This window comes from Struthio camelus, chromosome 4 (genome assembly GCF_040807025.1).
Source record: "Struthio camelus isolate bStrCam1 chromosome 4, bStrCam1.hap1, whole genome shotgun sequence".
NCBI classification, from domain to species: domain Eukaryota; kingdom Metazoa; phylum Chordata; class Aves; order Struthioniformes; family Struthionidae; genus Struthio; species Struthio camelus.
Window position 1 is genome coordinate 77592226 of NC_090945.1, and position 16909 is coordinate 77609134.

The following is a 16909-nucleotide window of genomic DNA, read 5'->3' on the forward strand; positions in this document are numbered from 1 at the left end:
AGAAATACAGAATGCTTAAAAACCGAAAAGGAGGGATCACTCTGTGGACGTACCACTTTGTTTGTCGTCTTTTTACTGATGGATTTAATGTTGTTAATACAGCAGGGAGATGACTGAGAGGAGAAGCAGTACTACTTACAAAGGAGCACTGTAGAAAAACAGGACCGAACTTAGCTGGAACTATTTTTTCGTCTGTCGTGTTTATAACAAACATTGTTCTGGCTGTACAATGGTAGGAGAAATGGCCCCTTCTTCGAAGGGGGTGGTGCCACAGTAGATGGGTGGGGAAAGGGAGTCGAGATCTCCTTTTAGAATAAATGGATAAACCCCGGCTGGAGGCAGCTCCGAGCTGCGGAGGCAGGTGGATGCCCTTGCCTGGCGCAGCGGGAGCGTGTCTGCCACGACAGGCAGGGCTCATGGCGGGGAAGGGGGCACTGGGGTCCGCAGCCTCCTTCCTCCCGCCCCCGGAAAATCTCTGCCCGGAAAAATCACTGAGTTGGAGTGAAGTCCCAGCTTTTCTACCTTATCCAACCTTGGTCGATTTATTCTCTCTCTCCGAATATACTCCCCCTTTCCTATAGGATGGGGATAACCACACTGAGCAAACAGCTTCAAAATATAGGTATGAAAATACTATATAAATGTGCCAAGTAGTAGTACTGTATTTCAAGTGACCTTTTGGTCTGAAACTTTGCCAAAGGGAGGGGAAAGGAAGCCACCGTTGAATCAAGTTCTGCTCAGAGATCCTGCAAACAGATGGTGTTTGCGCATAGGATATGCTATTTGAGGGTAACTTTACTACAACGCTCTTCATTTTTAATAATTTCAGGCGGGCTAAGCTCCGGCTATATTTGGAACAGCTAAAACAGCTTGTGCCTCTTGGGCCAGACAGCACCAGACACACCACTCTAAGTCTGTTGAAAAGGGCTAAGATGCATATCAAGGTAAAAATACCCATATTTTTATTTCTTTTAAAGCAGAATCTTCCAGAATGTGTATCCATTGAGAGGAAACTATTTCTCACACAGAGTCCATGTCCATATGTCCCGTCTTCTGGAGACAGTGGCCTTTATTAAGTGCGAGTATTTCAGGCCCAGTATCAAGTTTGAGAGTTTTGAAATTTACCTTGCAGTCTCATATATAAAAAATGTTGGTGATTTCTGCTTAGTTCATGGGTTACATTATATTTTACAAAAATAATGTATAAGTATCATGGCTGTTATTTGATTTATATATTTATTTTTAAAAGACTGAGCAAACTAGCATTGTCCTGCATTGATTTCGAAGTAAAAAGGCAGATCTATTCACAGTCGAAATAACTAATGGAGTCAAAGGGATTATAGCTATTAGTTAGTGTTCCCCCATCCCATGTCTTGATGATTAGATCTCGGAGCGTTTTACAATCATTTAAAAGAAACCAAACATAAAATGAAATATCCTAATAGCTGCCACTTGCCTTGCATGTTTCATTCATGTAGCATCGAGCCACGAGTTTAAAAAAAGGAAACGACCAGCCAAACAAAAAAGCCCTCCAAACCTCACCTTGATGCAGCAACGGTAGGGGTTGCACAGGTAGTACAAAGGGAATTTACCCCCAGGCCTCCTCTCTCCTTAAGATAACTTTGCTCCCATTTTCATTCTGTAGTTTTCAGGGGAGGGGGTTATGTATGGAAATAGGACAACTGAGTACTGAAATGTAAAAATTAAAAAAAAAAGTTTCTGCTACAGTGTCCAGACTGTAATTATTCATCTGGCCTTTTTTCAATGTTCTAGGAAAATAGATCAAGAAAAATGAAGTGTCAAGAGAGGTTGAACACTGCCAGTAATCTTGGAATATTTTTGAAAACAGCCTGCTGTTGTGCAGCATGAAGTTATCATTGCAATTGCAGGAATGGTATAATTCATATGAAGCATTAGCGATGAAATTAATCAAAACCATTCTTGTCAATAAGTTTATTGAACTACTTCTTCAGCTCTTGTAAGCACATTTACTCCAGCTGGGCAACCCCTGTTTTTACCATTGGAGATTTTGGCCTCTGGTTTATAATTCAGGCTAACATGCATGAAAGGCACTGCATGTGGTTTTTGTCTTGGGCTGCCCCCCTATCACGGGCTTAAGCATACAAATCGAAAAACTGTTTTTACAAGTGGAAAGTGGGAGAGATGAGCCATGTAGTTACCATTTCAACTCCTGATTAAAAAAAAATTAAAAAGGAGAAAAAAAAGGAATAGATTGTCTCTCAGAGTCCATTATGCACCGTACCAAGTACTTAATTTCTGAAAAACAAAACTAGAGTTTAGTTTTGTTTTTAAGTTTTTAACTGAACCTACCCTGACTGTACTGCTGCTTAATTGCTTCTCTTCGTCAGGTCTCGAGGCCTTCCAGATAGCTAGCTTCAGGGTTGGGACTGCTACCACCCCTGCGCTGCCAGAGCATGCTAATGCCTGCCCTCCGTTTCTAAAACAGACGAGTCACCTTAATTAGATTTGAACTTTTCACACACGCCCCCATATACTGAAACTTGCCCTGAATGATTGGACAGTGTTCAGTCTCCTGAATGTGAATCATTGAGCTCATTCCTAAAATAGTTGTTAGAGTTGGCATTGTAGCCAGGAGAAAAAAAAAAAAAAAGGAGAAGGAAATCTGATCAATTGGGCATATTTGGTTTGTTGTGAATATGGCTGTACCAACCCCTTTTCTTATTATAACATTGGGTATCTATGTACGGTGCATATCTAACTGATGTATTGCCTTGGAGAGGGCTTAAAATGAGGCTACAGAACTTAGTTTTCATTCAGCCAGGAAACTGCCCAGTTCAATAACGCCGATTATTTTTCACAAGATAAATATTTCAGCTTTCCGGGTTGCACTGGAACAGCCAAATCTTTGCTGGTAGCTTGCCCTACACCGTCCCACCCCTCTCCCCTCCAGAAAGCCAAGCCCAGGTTCTTTCAGACAGTAGGGAGGAGATGGCAGCAACTGCATTCACTGCCAGTGAATCTCTTGAAACTCAGGGGACATGTAAACACAGCTCAAAGCGAAATTTGGTCTTTCTTAGGAGCCTTTACTGCTAGAACCTGTAATTTACTGAATCAGACCAAAAAAACCCTGTTTGTTTTACTAAAAGGGTTTTTGATTTTTACTTCTTGTTTTTTGAACCCAGGATTCATTTAGATTATGCTTTCTTCCCAGTGATATAGACACTTTCTGAAAATGGCTGTCAGTGATTTGGAAAAGGGTTCGGCTGAAATCTTAAAAGCTATTATTTCTGTTACCTTTGTTTCAACAGTGCGGCACATTTTATAGGGAATGCAGTATTCTTTTTGTATCCAAAATTAATACCTTCTTTAATTAAGGCTGCAGGAGAAATCTCAGGCAGATAGTGCAAGGATCCTTTCACAGGCTATTTACTGTGAGATTTTGAATTAATACCACTGATTTTGTAGGAGGTTGTCATAGAATCACTACATTCACTGCAGAGAAATTTTTAGGAGAGAAAAATACAAGAATAAAGAAAACTGTTAGTAAACACTTTCTGCTTTAGGTATGGTTAATGAAGCACTTTAAATGGTAAAAATATCTACAGCCTGTGGTATGAGGGAGGGCATTCACGAGACTCCTAATTGTTTCTTTATGGTGATGTCTCTTACTTCACCCTAAGAAGCTTTACATTCTGACTGAAACGTGAGCTGTTTTTATTTATCAAGGATGATGCCACTTCTGCCTGGTAAAATGATTTAAATATTCTCCCGAACCAAGGCTAGAGTAATTTGGTCTTAGCTGAGGAACTGTTACTAATGGCAAAACAATCGCTAATGGATTCCTTTTTTCTGTATCTCTGTATTTTGTGATGAGGCAAATTCAGTCGTGACTGAGCCAGCTTAAATTCTACCGAATTCCGTAGAAGTGTATCAATGAAGATTTTGCCTGATCATCAACTCCTGCTTTAAAATTACTATTTATGAAAAGATCTTACGTTACTTATGTTTTAACATCAGTAAAAACTGTTGGCTTATTAATTTTCTCTCCCTTTAAGAAATTGGAAGAACAGGACCGAAAAGCTCTAAATATTAAAGAACAATTACAGCGGGAACACCGCTACCTCAAACGCAGATTGGAACAGCTATCCGTGCAGGGCATGGAGCGTATCCGCACTGACAGTATGGGATCAACAATATCCACTGATTCTGAACAAGGTAATTGAACAAGGACTTCCAAGAGGGAGTTGCAAGAGCAGGAAGGAAAAGGGAAGCAGGGAACCAAGAAAATACATAAATATTATTTAGAACTGAAGTCAAGCTTTCAACAGGACCCAGACAAAATTGTTCCATGATGCAATCTGCAGAATAAAAACCTACTGCATCGTTTTTCGTATTCTTTGCAAAACGTTCTTTTTCTGATCAGTTTTGATTTCTGTGCAGCTATTTATACTGCATGTGTTTTTGCCAGTTTTCTAAACAATTACCATTTCATGTTCAGAATTCTTAGGACAATATTTTCCTCTTGGGAAAAAAAAATGTTGTCTTAATTTATTTGTGTGAATAAATTAATTCCACACTATTTATTGTGAAATTTTCAAATATTTTCTGTATAATGATCACCAAGACTTTTCTATATTTGGTTCCCATTTAACACGGAGCTTTTCAAGCTCCCTGTCACCATTTCATATTTTATTTGCAGTTTTTCTGTGACTGCAAACTCGCACGTGCTGATTTTTTCAGGGTCTGTGGGAGATGAGTTGTCAGTCCCGGTGCAATTGTTACTGGACAGATGGCTGCACCACAGTTGCTACTAGCGGGCACCTGTATAGACTGGAATTATCATGACCTCTGCTACAGTTTTATAGCTTTGGTTTTTTTGTTTTTTTGTTTTTTTTTTTAAGATCAGAGACTATGTACAGGTTGGAACAGTTCTGGGATAGCATTTGGTGTTGATGTCATGCTGTATATTTATGTGCATGAGGACAGAAGGGATTTTCATTCTCAAGTGGACAAAAGGAATTACTGCTCCATGTTTTATTATTTAAGAAAATGAAGTATGATTCAGGGTTCATCTGAATTTTGATCTACCCAGGCAATGCTGGCCCCTGATAACTTGCTATAACCACTTAATTTCTGAAAATGTCCCTTCTTATGTTTTATTTAGAAGTAGACATTGAAGGAATGGAGTATACGCCAGGTGAAATGGACAGTATTGGAAGTGCCAGTGATGCTGAAGACCACTACAGTTTGCAAAGTGGTTCGAGTGATGGAGGTTACACACATTCCCGCAGACTGAATGCCAGGCTCTCATAGTGCCTGAGTTACCACTTCAACTCAGGACCATCTGACTGAAGCACTTATATACGAAAATTCCAGAGGTGTCAACTGCCACTCTTCCAGGAAACCCCAACCACAGTACTCTGAAATGGAGGTTTCTTACCCACGGTTCCCTGCACTGTAACCACAATATTAGATATTGTAAATCATGGGTTTGCTGCAGAGAACTGTGGCTAGGTACAGTTGTGACTTAAAGCTAGCTTGATGTAGCCATACTGCAAATTAAAGAAAATAAAGTACATCATTCCATTCAAGAAGTATTAAATTCAAACTGTTGGAAGCATATGATGGCATAAGGAAGTCTTGGCAATTCTTTGATTTTGCAGAAACCATTTTCAGACATCGAAGAATAAATGGAATCTACAATGTGGTTAGTGATTCAAAGATATAAAAACTAAAACTACTTATTTTCGTGGTATTTTTTCATGAAAAAAAACATTTTGAGCGCTGTATAGCGGGCTGTATAGTATAAATTCTTTCAGCAGTTGTTGTTTGAGTGAAACAGGCAGATAAATCTTCAAATCTCAGATGATCTTTAGAAAAGGTCATATTTACAAGTCACTACTGTACTTCAAAATGGGGGAAAAGCCAGCTCTAATAATGACTTCATGTGAGATGATCTCAACTCTCTTTCGCTTTTTTGTATTCAATATCCAACCAGTAGCAAATCGTTCTGTCCATGTTAACAGGACTAGTAGAAAGCTACACTGCAGTTTTATCCTGTTATCGTGGAATGGATGATATTTGAAGCATTTCAGTGTTTTTGTTTGTTTGGGGTTTTTTTGTTGTTGTTTGAAGAATACAGAACTCAAGTGATCCAGATTGTGATAGTTAATCTTTCCTTGCAAGGAAATGAAATTACTGTTTGCTTGTATTTTTTTTTTTCCTATTTACAGATGTCAGTACATTTTTATGGAAGGCATGGCTTAAAATTACAGTATTCAGCTAGAAGATAATTAATCTTTTTTTTTCTTTTGCACACTATAATTGCATTTTCTATTCTTTAAAAAGTGCAAAAAAATTAAAATGTATGCTGTAAAACAGCAAAGTTTATTTAGTACTCATCAAGCTGTTCAGAACATATTTACCCAAATTGTAGCAATACTATGAAGATGTATTTTAATACAACTTCTGCTTAGTGAAGTCATTAGAGCTTGGCTTGCCAGGTAAGAAAAATGGACCAGTCTTTGCATTCTCTGTTTAAAGAAGGTCTTTTAAAAAAAAAAAAAAAAAGAAAAAAAAGAAAAAAAAGAAAAAAGCTATAAACACTTTTAGGGAAGTGATTTTAGCAAGTGTAGTCTATATTTCCTGTAAGAGATTTTGTATTATATTTTCCTAAATGTTCTCATTTACTTGTATAGGGAGGGGAATGGTACAGACCCAGACCAGAGTCTCAGGGACTCTTCACCTTTGTCATATTGTGCCTTGGTGACCATTTATGTATGCCTCTCCTTTTCATTGTTAAAGGACAACTAAGCTTTGTTTCCTTCAGGACTCTCTGTTTGAATGGTCAGTTGTCCACCTTCTTACAAATGAAGTAGAGAGGTGTATTTATATCTTCACCCTCTCACAACTGATTCAGTCTGGCTTTAAGTAAAATCATAAAATAAGGTTTTGGTGCGAGGGTTAATTGTCTTTACATAAGCCCTCCCTTCAATTCTTCAGCACCCAGATCTCTATTTTGTTAGCTTATAAAGTCAGGGTCTCCGTGAGACCAACGTTCGGTGGCTAGGGAAACACAAATGTACTGTGTAAAGCTATGGGATGTCTAAGTGTGGTGCCATTTTTAGCGTTCAGATATAAGACCTCATGACATACTGACCATAATGATCAAAAACAAAGATTCAGTTGTTCTTTCGACATTTGACATATGTGTCCTCCCTTTGGCTCTTACAACACAGAGTAGAAATATGAATACATTTTGTGGCAGCTTACAGATCCTTGTTTGCACTCTCGCTTACTGCTTGGAACTTGCCAACAAGGAAAATGTATACTTTTAAGTTAAATAACCTAATTGATGGCCACCCCTACTTTGGCTTTGGGGAGGGGCCTAAGGTTATAAACTCTGGCAGCTGAATACGAAAACAATTAACCTTTTCTGTGATGCAGGTTTTGGTATTATGTTATATACACCTTGCATATTACTAAAATCCTCGTTGTTGGGGAAAGCACACAGCAATATACTCATTGTGTGTAGCTGACAAGCAGCAGAAATTACTAGCTCCTTTGGTGCATATGTAACTAATTTCCAAATCATGGAAAAAATTAAGAGTTTACTTTAACACACGACTGTTAACAGGAAAAAAAAAAAAAGGCTAGTATATTGTTGCTGTTCATTTATTATATAATGAACACATTCATGAATTGTAAAGTGTTTCCTTTCATGACAAGCAGCTCTTGCACAGAACCTCCTAATGAAAAGAGATTTGGAACTTACAGAAGGAAAGACAAGATTTTAAATTGAACATTATTGTACCTTAGGTCGACCTGAAATTTTCCTTTTAAAGATGAATGTGCTAACTTAATGAGTTCTTCCACGCTGGGTATCCATGGCTTTGTAGATCTTATATTTTCAATAAAAATTACTCGAATAATCTTGAGTGGAAATAAAAAGGGTTTATTTGTTTTTACTTTTTCCAGTTCCTACAGTGGGGGCTATTATCATGGTAAAGAAAAAGATAACCATATTGACTGTGTCTTTCTCCCTTAAGTAAAGCTCAATTTAATGTGATATTTTCAGACATAGCCCCCTTTTCTTCAGATCATAGAGGAGTCCCATTGAAGTCAATGGCACAATTGTTTTTAGTGTAAGGTTTCACCACAGTTTCGAGTGGCATCATTCCCCTAGTCAAGTGCAACAGCCCAGTCCCGCTCTTGCTGCCTGCAGTGGTGACAATCAGGGTCCTAACAGTCCATCACAGATGTTTTTCACCGTTCTACTTAGCGACCAGTGCAGTGTTACCTGTGGTGATAGTACCTTGGGATGTGTCATCTAGGGATGAAAACAGTGTTCTGTTTTTATTAATTTTAAGCTGAATATTTGTGTGTGTGTGCTTTGTGTGTGTGCATGCATGCATGCATTTGTGTGTGCGCGCGCAACTGTACCTGTAATCATAACATTACTGCACAAGGAATACTGCTTACTCCGAGATTAAATGCAACAACTGCGTTGGCAGTTCTACCATTTTGTGTCATGACCGTGCTTTTCACAGGTGAGAGTATATTACTTTGAAGGTGATCTTTTTTCTCTACAATTACCACATGGGGAAAGAATGAACAGAGAAGAGATGACAGGGCTAGATCTTTTCCTCTGTGGAAGAGGCTCCGGAGAGATGAAGTCATCAAGAATTTTTTTATGGAGACATAGAGGGTTTGGCCTGTTTCCCGTCTAGAGAAGAAGAGGAAGTTCATTCCTTTGCACCGTGCAGGTGTCAGTAGGATATATGCCTGTCCTTGCTTCTGGGTCAGCTCTTCCTCTAGCTCCTCGGGAACCGTATTATGAGTGCACCCTCCACCATCGCAGAACGGAGGCATAGAAAGTGTGGCCGAAAATTGTTAACTTTTTTTCTGCAGATTCTGCACGGCAATTAGCACAGTGAATATTCCTTCACTCCCATCCTGTCTCTGCCCAGTTTGTGGCCTCCCAAGCCTGCCGAGGTTGGCTTTTTAGCTTCCTGAAAGAGGAAGGTTTGACCAGTTGGAAGCCTACAACGCATAGTCAGCCAGAGACTAGATCCTGTATCTTCTTGTGCAAAACCCCAGCTCAGCCTAGTGAGAGTTTTATCAGATTAAGAAAGACATGAAAAGGCCCCCAAGAATTCATCAGAAGGAAAGTTTTTATCCAAAACATTAACTTCTTAGCGTAAGATGTGGGATGACAAAAATATTTTTTTTTAGAAGCCAGTATAACTTGCATCCAGCTTTTCCTGACCTTAAAAGGTATTAACTTTCTTGACATTAATGGTTATGGGTTCAGCTGTACCAGTTTCAGCTTAATATTATTTGTAAAGTAGTTACTTGTGCTGATCTAGGTACTACAAACACATTAGCGTGATAAATATCAGCATTCTGAGGATCTTGCTGTCCGTTGTGCTTAATCGATTTCTGTGGAGGAACTCCATGCCAAAGATCAGACCTTGGACACTGAAAGCCGCGGAGTTGTGTGTATGGAAGGTTAGTCTGCAAAGGCGCTCCTGTTCATTACCCCGATGCATGTTTAGCTACACAATGTACTTCTTTTCTTGCAGGTCTTTATTTACAGCAGTCTCCACTAGTGTGAGAAGTGATTATTTCACCACTTTACCAGCACTAAAACAGGCAGATAATTATTACTGAAATTTTTCATCCTCACAGATCATCCCTGTGGGGGAGGGGGAAACATTTTAAAAAAGAACCACTTGTACACTTCTATTTTATGATGGTATCGATAAAGTAATGTCTGCAAAACAGATTGTTTCAGAAATCTGTTAGGTTGGTTTTCTACTAGAGGTCATTGGTTTTGTTTGTGTACGAAGCAAGAACAGTCTTGACACTTAATGCACCAGCAGTGCACTTACCAAAATTTGTGGAAGGAGAATTGAATTAGATCTATTTTTTTAAAGAAGAGTTGCAGTCCTTATAAAACTAATGAGGCAAACATATCAGAAGTTAACAGAAGTTTCACCAGCAGTGAAATTAGTCCATTTGCATAAGTGATTGACTAAATGCAATATTCTTAATTGGTAGCTGCAAAGCAACATCTCAAGTGTGTTATGTAGCTACCTAAAATTAAAATGCAGGGCATATACTAAACAGAAACTATTAGAAACCATTTGGCAATCTTGGCTGTTCTTTTTATCTAAAATGTCATAAATTAATCCCAGCAAAAGATTCCGGGGGGGGGGCGGGGAGGGGTGCACGTGCACCTAGAGAGCTGCCTTTTAGCAAAGCAGAGTGAAGGCAACTAATTTCAGGATTTCTTCCTGCCATTTTGTGTAAGAGGTGTGAAATGTGATTACACATAATTCATGTAATTTAAAGGGTCTGTGCAATAAGGATTTTTAAGCGATGGTATTTCAGAACACATGCACTGAAAGAGAGCCTTCTGCTGTACAGGTTAGTTTACTGCTCAAATTATCTAAAGGTGTTAGCGGGTGGGTTCTGTGCCAGAGCCATTGAGACCTAGAGCCAAAAGGACCGGTTCATAGTCTGTGAGATGTATTATATTGTAAAGATTAATTTGTACACACGTACGTGGTGCTTGCTACGTTCTGTAGCACACAGAGTATTGTGTTGTATCATTATCTCGTCCTTATATAAATACAAATTTTTATACCTTTTTGTTGTGGCTTTCAGTTTTTTTTTTATTTTTCATTTGTTTTTTGTGTAGAGTGTTTCTCCTCCTTGCAAATCTCTTCATATAGGTTTAATGACTACGTAATAAGGAGCTCACTGAGTTTTAGCTATTCAAATTAGTAGTATGGTATTAAGTTTGGAGTGCTATTTAAATTAAAGTTTTTACATACGTTGGCCCAATGTAACCCCAGCAGTCATTAACAGCACCATGGCTGCTGTGTAAATTTCCACTATTGCGTTTCTGAAGACAAACCAAACTCTAAAACAAAGTGCAAACTGAAATGCATGAGTTTCTGTTCTAAGTAATTACACTGTAATCACTCCAGCTCTGTACAAGACACAAAAAAAAAATGTTAAAAAACAATCTATGAGTTCTTCACGGGTATTTTGTTAAAATGAACATGAAATTCACATCACAAGCAATATATAACCAGACAAAAAAAGGAAAATTTTAGTTTGTTGCTAGAGGGAGGGAAGGGGGTAGAGAACAGAATTGAATTGCTTTTGCAAATTGTATCATTTTACTTTCACTTTACTTTTGAGCTGTAATGTGTGATTTCTTTTTTTTTTTTCCACTGTGTCAAGCATATTGCAGTTTAATATAGGGATTTCTTAAAAATATACAGATAATAGTTTTAACTTGAAGCCATGGCAAGTAGTTTGTCAATAGGTTTATGCTTAATTCAAATCAGCTGAGCTGCTGAATCAGTAAAAACATTCATGCACAAAATGCAGTAAAGCCTGGTAAACTATTTTTGTAGCAAAGCTTCATCTGAAAATACCACTATCACAGAATAAGCATAAAATACAATCCAGAAAATCATTAGATTACTGTAAATTGGTCTCCAACAGGAAATGAGATACAATAAACTTTTAATAGTGTTATTCTGCACAAGAATTAATCAAATGGGATAAAAGAGTTACGATAAATGTTATGGCACTATTTTTGTAAATCCTGTACAGTTTATGGAGTGTACAGCCTCTTATAAGATGTTTGCAATGTTTTATGATCTGTTTATAAGAAAGTAAACTTGCATACCTTGCTAATGATGAATGTTTCACTTTTAATATTAAAAGTACACAAGCTTGCCTGTCAGGATAAAAATATTGTATTTTCAAAATCAATTTAAATGGAAAAGAGCTATAAATCAGAAATAAATTCATGATGATAAAACCACCAGCTTCTTCTAAAATAGGTAGTTTAAAGTGGTTTCAGTGGCAAAGTTATTATTACCATTATGCTTCTGAATTTGTGAATTACCCAGCATTTTTAAGGACCATGCTACGACAAGGAAGGTATGATTATGGTATTGTGGATAGACTGCGAATGGGGGGCTGGCATTACTGGTGCCAGAACAGGCTGGGTTTGGATAAGCTGAGGCTGCTGCTGGTAGGAGGCAACTTTCCTTTCGCCCACTGAGTTTTTACGCTCCCCAGGCTGCAGAAGCAGCGCTATAAAAGCTCTCTCGTGTGTGCAGAGGACCCCGTGCACGGGGGGCAAGAGTAGTGGGAGCAGTGGGAGCAGAGCAGGCGAACGGGAGCTTCCGGCTGAGCTTCCCAGTCCCTGTCCAGGCTCCTGCTGGGTCCTGGCATCTCTTGCCACACCGAGGTTCAGTTTCTTATGAACAAAACCCATCGGCAGACAACTCTGCTGACCTAGAGGTTTTAATCTAAAATGGGGTCAATTAAACAAACTGAATTTTCTAGAAAAAGTTAACCTTGTGCAACATATGTCTAACTACATTAGTAGTGTTAGCCCGAAAGCACAGGCACTTTTTATTTAAGGCATTGAATCCAATAAAGCTGAAGAAAATAAAATGCTTCAACCTGCTCCCCTGGCAATACAAGGTTTCAGAATGAAACCCACAGTTCCTCTAGAAAGAAGATGTGTGTGCTTGTGATAGAAAGCGAACTGGTGCCAAATTTCTATATTCTGACTTTATTATTATAAAAATCATACTTCAGAAGCTGTACTTAATCCAGAATATAACTTTGCTTAAAGTAAAGACTTATTTTTAGTTCCGTGTGTTTCCAAAGAATAGTTGGTACTGCAGTGCTCTGCATCAGGGACCCATAAAATCCTGCTGCTACTAGCAGATGTGACTGTGACTATGAACAGTATGATGCAAACCTAAAAAGCTTTTACACTGTTACAGTTCATCAGCTAAAAACTTATTTCCAAGCTTTTTATTTCAATTCTTTCTTCTCCAAAAAAAAAAACAAAAGCCCAAACCTAAGGCAGTGATAAGCAAAATGCTTTAATATGAGCTGCAATGCCCATGTGAGCCTGGCAGCTCCTCAGGTTTTTTCCTTAAAGCCTTGGCTAATAGGTAATCGACAGCTTCTCACTGAGGTATCAGACACAACTATGTCATATTTTGCAGTGAAACAAATGCAATATGGCATCTGTGAAACAATGCAGAGCTTGCAGACATCCTTCCAGAAGTGACTATGTCTTAATCTGCAGGAATCCACCATAAAATGCCTTATAAATGCAATATGTTATCTAAGCAGTCTCTCTAGTTCTCAGACACAAATGCAAAACAACTGCTCCTAGAAGAGAAAAAAAGGGAAAGGTCAGCCTTTAATTATGTTTTGACAAAACACAATCAGGAAAAAAATGATTCAGAGAAAAAGATTCTTGACCCACAAAAGAGCTGCAAAACTGAACATACTGAAGCATATGGGGCTGCGGTTGCATGGAGAAATGGACTACAAGAAGTTCCAAAGATATGTTTGTAACACCAGTCAGGGAAAGGCTGTTGTTTAATCTCTATCCCTAAAAGCTGATATGGTCTGACAAATGAAAATTTGTTTCACATTAGAGGCTTGTTCTTTCAAAATGAGAAGTTTAAATGCACAGTGTTCTGACCTAAAATATTCAATTTCTAGCCTGAACTCCTATGCTAAGGGGGATTATGAGATCATACTGTCTGTCAACTCCTCTTTCGTCCATCTGTTCCCCTCCTCCTTTCCTTGATACCTTTTGAACCTGCCGGCTCATTTTGACTAAATTTGACAAAGCAGAGATAGGATGGGGCCTGCAAAGGTATTAAGTGGTGAAAACTTTTATGAAAATCCAGTGTCTGGGTAGAGAGAGAACTAAATTATTTCCTATGCTCAGTAAGCCTGAAGGCAGGCACAACCGACCTCTTAAGTGTTCTGAGAGGTGGCTGCTGGCCAACACGTATGTGGCTCCCAACCAGCTACAGAATTTGTATATTCCCCTACTCGCCCAGCTAGACAGACAGGGTTGTTGGTTTTGTGAAAGACCACATGGGAGGTGTAATGCAATCATATGTGTGCGAGTCGGGGTGGGGGGGGGGGGAGGAGGAAAGAGGGAGAGGAACTGGCAACACAGGGAACTGAAGATACTAGCTACAGCAATCTAGATGGCCGATTGTCAGTTTACTAAATCCTCCTTTACCACGTCTTCTTCCTTGTAGGATGTGGATTTCAATTGCAGATCTGAATAGCTCTCAGCACAGCAGGATTTTAGATTTACTACAGGACAAGTTGACTTCAGTGACAGTAACTGACTGACCTGAAACTGCCATTGTCTCATGAAATAAGCTAGCCAATACTTTTGTTCCTTCCGGATCAGAAAGATGCGGTGCACTGAATCTGCAAGACCATTTGAAAACTTAAGGTGGTCTAAATTGTGCTGCATATCGGACAGTAATCCTAAGGTGAGGAATTCTGGCTCGTTCTGCCTGTGAAAACTCACTGCCAGATCAGGGTTTCATTTAGAAGTGTATTATTTCACATGGACCACACTATACTACGAATCAACATTCTACGCTTTTTCCAGGCAATGCAGGTGCTGATTTTGGTCTACAGAAATTCATGTGAGTTAGTCCTAGCTGGGCTGAACCGAAGAGGTTGTTTATTTCCCTGCGTTGACTCATATCAAAAACTGATTAGAGAAGCTGCACATTTAGGACATGTAGTTGGAGGGTTCAACCACCCACATAACAGACTAGGTCAATGCCTCATCAGGGTGAGATATAAAGATAAAATTTCTGGATTCAGTAAATGACTGCTTTCTAGAGTAACTGGCCTTAGAAATCACAACAAAATATGTCATTCTGAATTTAGTTTTCAGCAGTGCAGAGGATCTGATTCAAGAATGGGAGAGCTGCTCTGTAGTAGCAACCACAGTATAATTAGGCTTCACACTGTCACAAGTAAGAGCAAGCCAAATAGAGCATACAGATACTCAATTTTAAGAAAACGAACTGTGTAAAAATAGGACAAATCCCCCCCCTCACGCACCCCAAAAATAGCAGTTCAAAAAGTGAGAAGCCTGCAAACAGCCAGAAAGCTCTTAAAAATAGAGTACTAGAAGCCAAGGTAAAATGTGCAACACAAATAAGAGACAAAGTGGTCCAAAAAAACCCCTGCATGGTTTGATGTGAAAGGAGGCTATCATGAGGCAAACAGGAAAGCCTAGAAAAACATGGCATGCGCAATGTAAACAGGAAAATAAGAGGGCAAGAAAGAATTTGAGCAGCGTCTTATAAAAGACGTTCAAACCGTTAGTAAAATTTTACTTGACGATCAGCTCAGCACTGGCCATTAAAATTCAGAAAAGAGGCCCTGGAATCATTGTTGACAGTTCTCTGTTGGCTCTGTTGGCAGCAGCAGCCCAAAAGCCAACAGAACAGGGGGCATCGTTAAGAAAAGTTATTGGGAACAAGACATAGGTCATGATTTTGCTGTGGTAGAAAACTCTGGTGCATCCACAGCTTGAGGACTGCTCTGCATCTCAGGAAAGGCACAGGGGAGTTACAAAAGCTACAGAGAAGGGCAACGGAAATAATTAAGGGACCGGAGCACCCACTTTACAAGGAGAGAGCAAACTTTGGAACTCTTCAAATTGCGGAGGACAAAGCTGAACAGAAAAATACTTGTGGCTTTCTGAACGACTATGAAAGCAATGAATAAAGTAAATGCAGAGGTGGTATTCATCAAATCCTGCAGTATTAGAACTAAGGGTCACCTGATGATAGAAAGAGATGTGCTTAAAAGCAATAAAAGGAAGTGCTTTTTTACGTTGTGCATAGTGCTGTTTTGGAATTTGTTGCCTCATGAGGTTTTACAGCTAGACGAGTTCACAAAGGGATTAGAAAAATTCACGGCCACCAAGTCCACGAATAAACACTAAATTACTAGGTGGGGATGGAGGCTCTAAAATCATTAATATCGCAGCTGTGGAGACAGGGGTGGTAAAAGCAGCCAGGCCTTTCCTGAACTTTTCCAAGTTTAGTGAATTACTCCTACTGCCAGGAGACAAGACTCCTGGGCTAGTGGTTCGGACCACTGACCTAACTGGGCATTTCTCATGTTCTTCAGGTCAGAAATTTCCAACGTCTTCAGAACCACAGCTCCTTCAGGTGTGACTTCCACAGGCGGGACGCCCTGGCTATTAAACCCTTACAAAAATACAAAGCCCCGGAGACGTTATTCTGACTGGTTTTACAGGACAGTTCCGCTGTCAACAAGGAGATGCACTAAGCTGCAACAGGAAAGGCCAGGCACGTCAGCACGAGCCTTTGTCTCTCAGCGTAGGGGAACCTGATGAGCAGAAGTGACTGAAGCTGCAGTCTGGGTCGGGCTCCACAGCATGAGGGCCTCTCCGCGCTCTGCCTCCCACACGCTGGGTACAACCACCCAACGGGCCAAAGCTCTGCCGCCCCTCCCTAGGGATTCACTGGCAACGGTGGAGGAGAGTAGCGGATCCACTAAAATAAATTAATAAATAAAACGGCTTCACGCGGCGGGTGAGAAGACAGCGGTAACCCCCACCCCCTCCCCGCCCCCGCGAGGCGGCCGCCCGCCGCGGGCCAACGGCCGCACAGCCGCGCGGGGCACGCCGGGCCGGGCCGTTGGAGCCGCGGCCGGCGGCAGGCGGTCACGCTCCCGGCCACGCCCCGTGGCGCGAGGCGCGCTTGCGCGGCCGCCTCCCTCCGGAAGGAGGGCGCTGAAGCGGCGCGGGGGGCGGGGGTGTTCGCGCGCGCGCGCTGCCCTGCGTAGCGGGCAGAGCGCGCGAGACTTAGCGCGTGGCGGGCGGTTTGAGCCGCTGCCGGCGCCGCTAACGGCCTCCCGCCCCTCCCCCCGCCGCGCCCCTCCCCCCGCCGCGCCGCGGGTGACGGCGGCCCGCGCGCTTCCTCGGTCTTCCCGCCATTTTCTGTGCCTCACCCCCGCCCCCCTTCCCCCCCTCCCCGCAGTACCTCGGCGGCAGAGCGCTGTGGTG

General features: G+C 40.6%; 2 protein-coding genes across 5 annotated transcripts in view; both read left to right on the forward strand.

Annotated features, from left to right (window-relative positions):
• Nucleotides 1-7948, forward strand: part of MXD4 (MAX dimerization protein 4) — a 40403-nt gene extending 32455 nt beyond the window's left edge. For all 4 annotated transcript variants that reach the window (XM_068943554.1, XM_068943552.1, XM_068943553.1 and 1 more), the window contains exons 4-6: nucleotides 830-944; nucleotides 4038-4197; nucleotides 5147-7948. In XM_068943554.1, coding sequence (XP_068799655.1) covers nucleotides 830-944; nucleotides 4038-4197; nucleotides 5147-5295 — 424 coding nt within the window. In that variant the 3' untranslated portion in view covers nucleotides 5296-7948. The remainder of the gene's footprint in view (nucleotides 1-829; nucleotides 945-4037; nucleotides 4198-5146) is intronic.
• Nucleotides 7949-16637: 8689 nt separating this feature from the next.
• The window catches only part of POLN (DNA polymerase nu), a 121338-nt gene continuing 121066 nt past the window's right edge, over nucleotides 16638-16909 (forward strand). The window contains exon 1 of the mRNA XM_068943556.1: nucleotides 16638-16906. The gene's annotated coding sequence lies outside the window, so the exon portion shown is untranslated. The remainder of the gene's footprint in view (nucleotides 16907-16909) is intronic.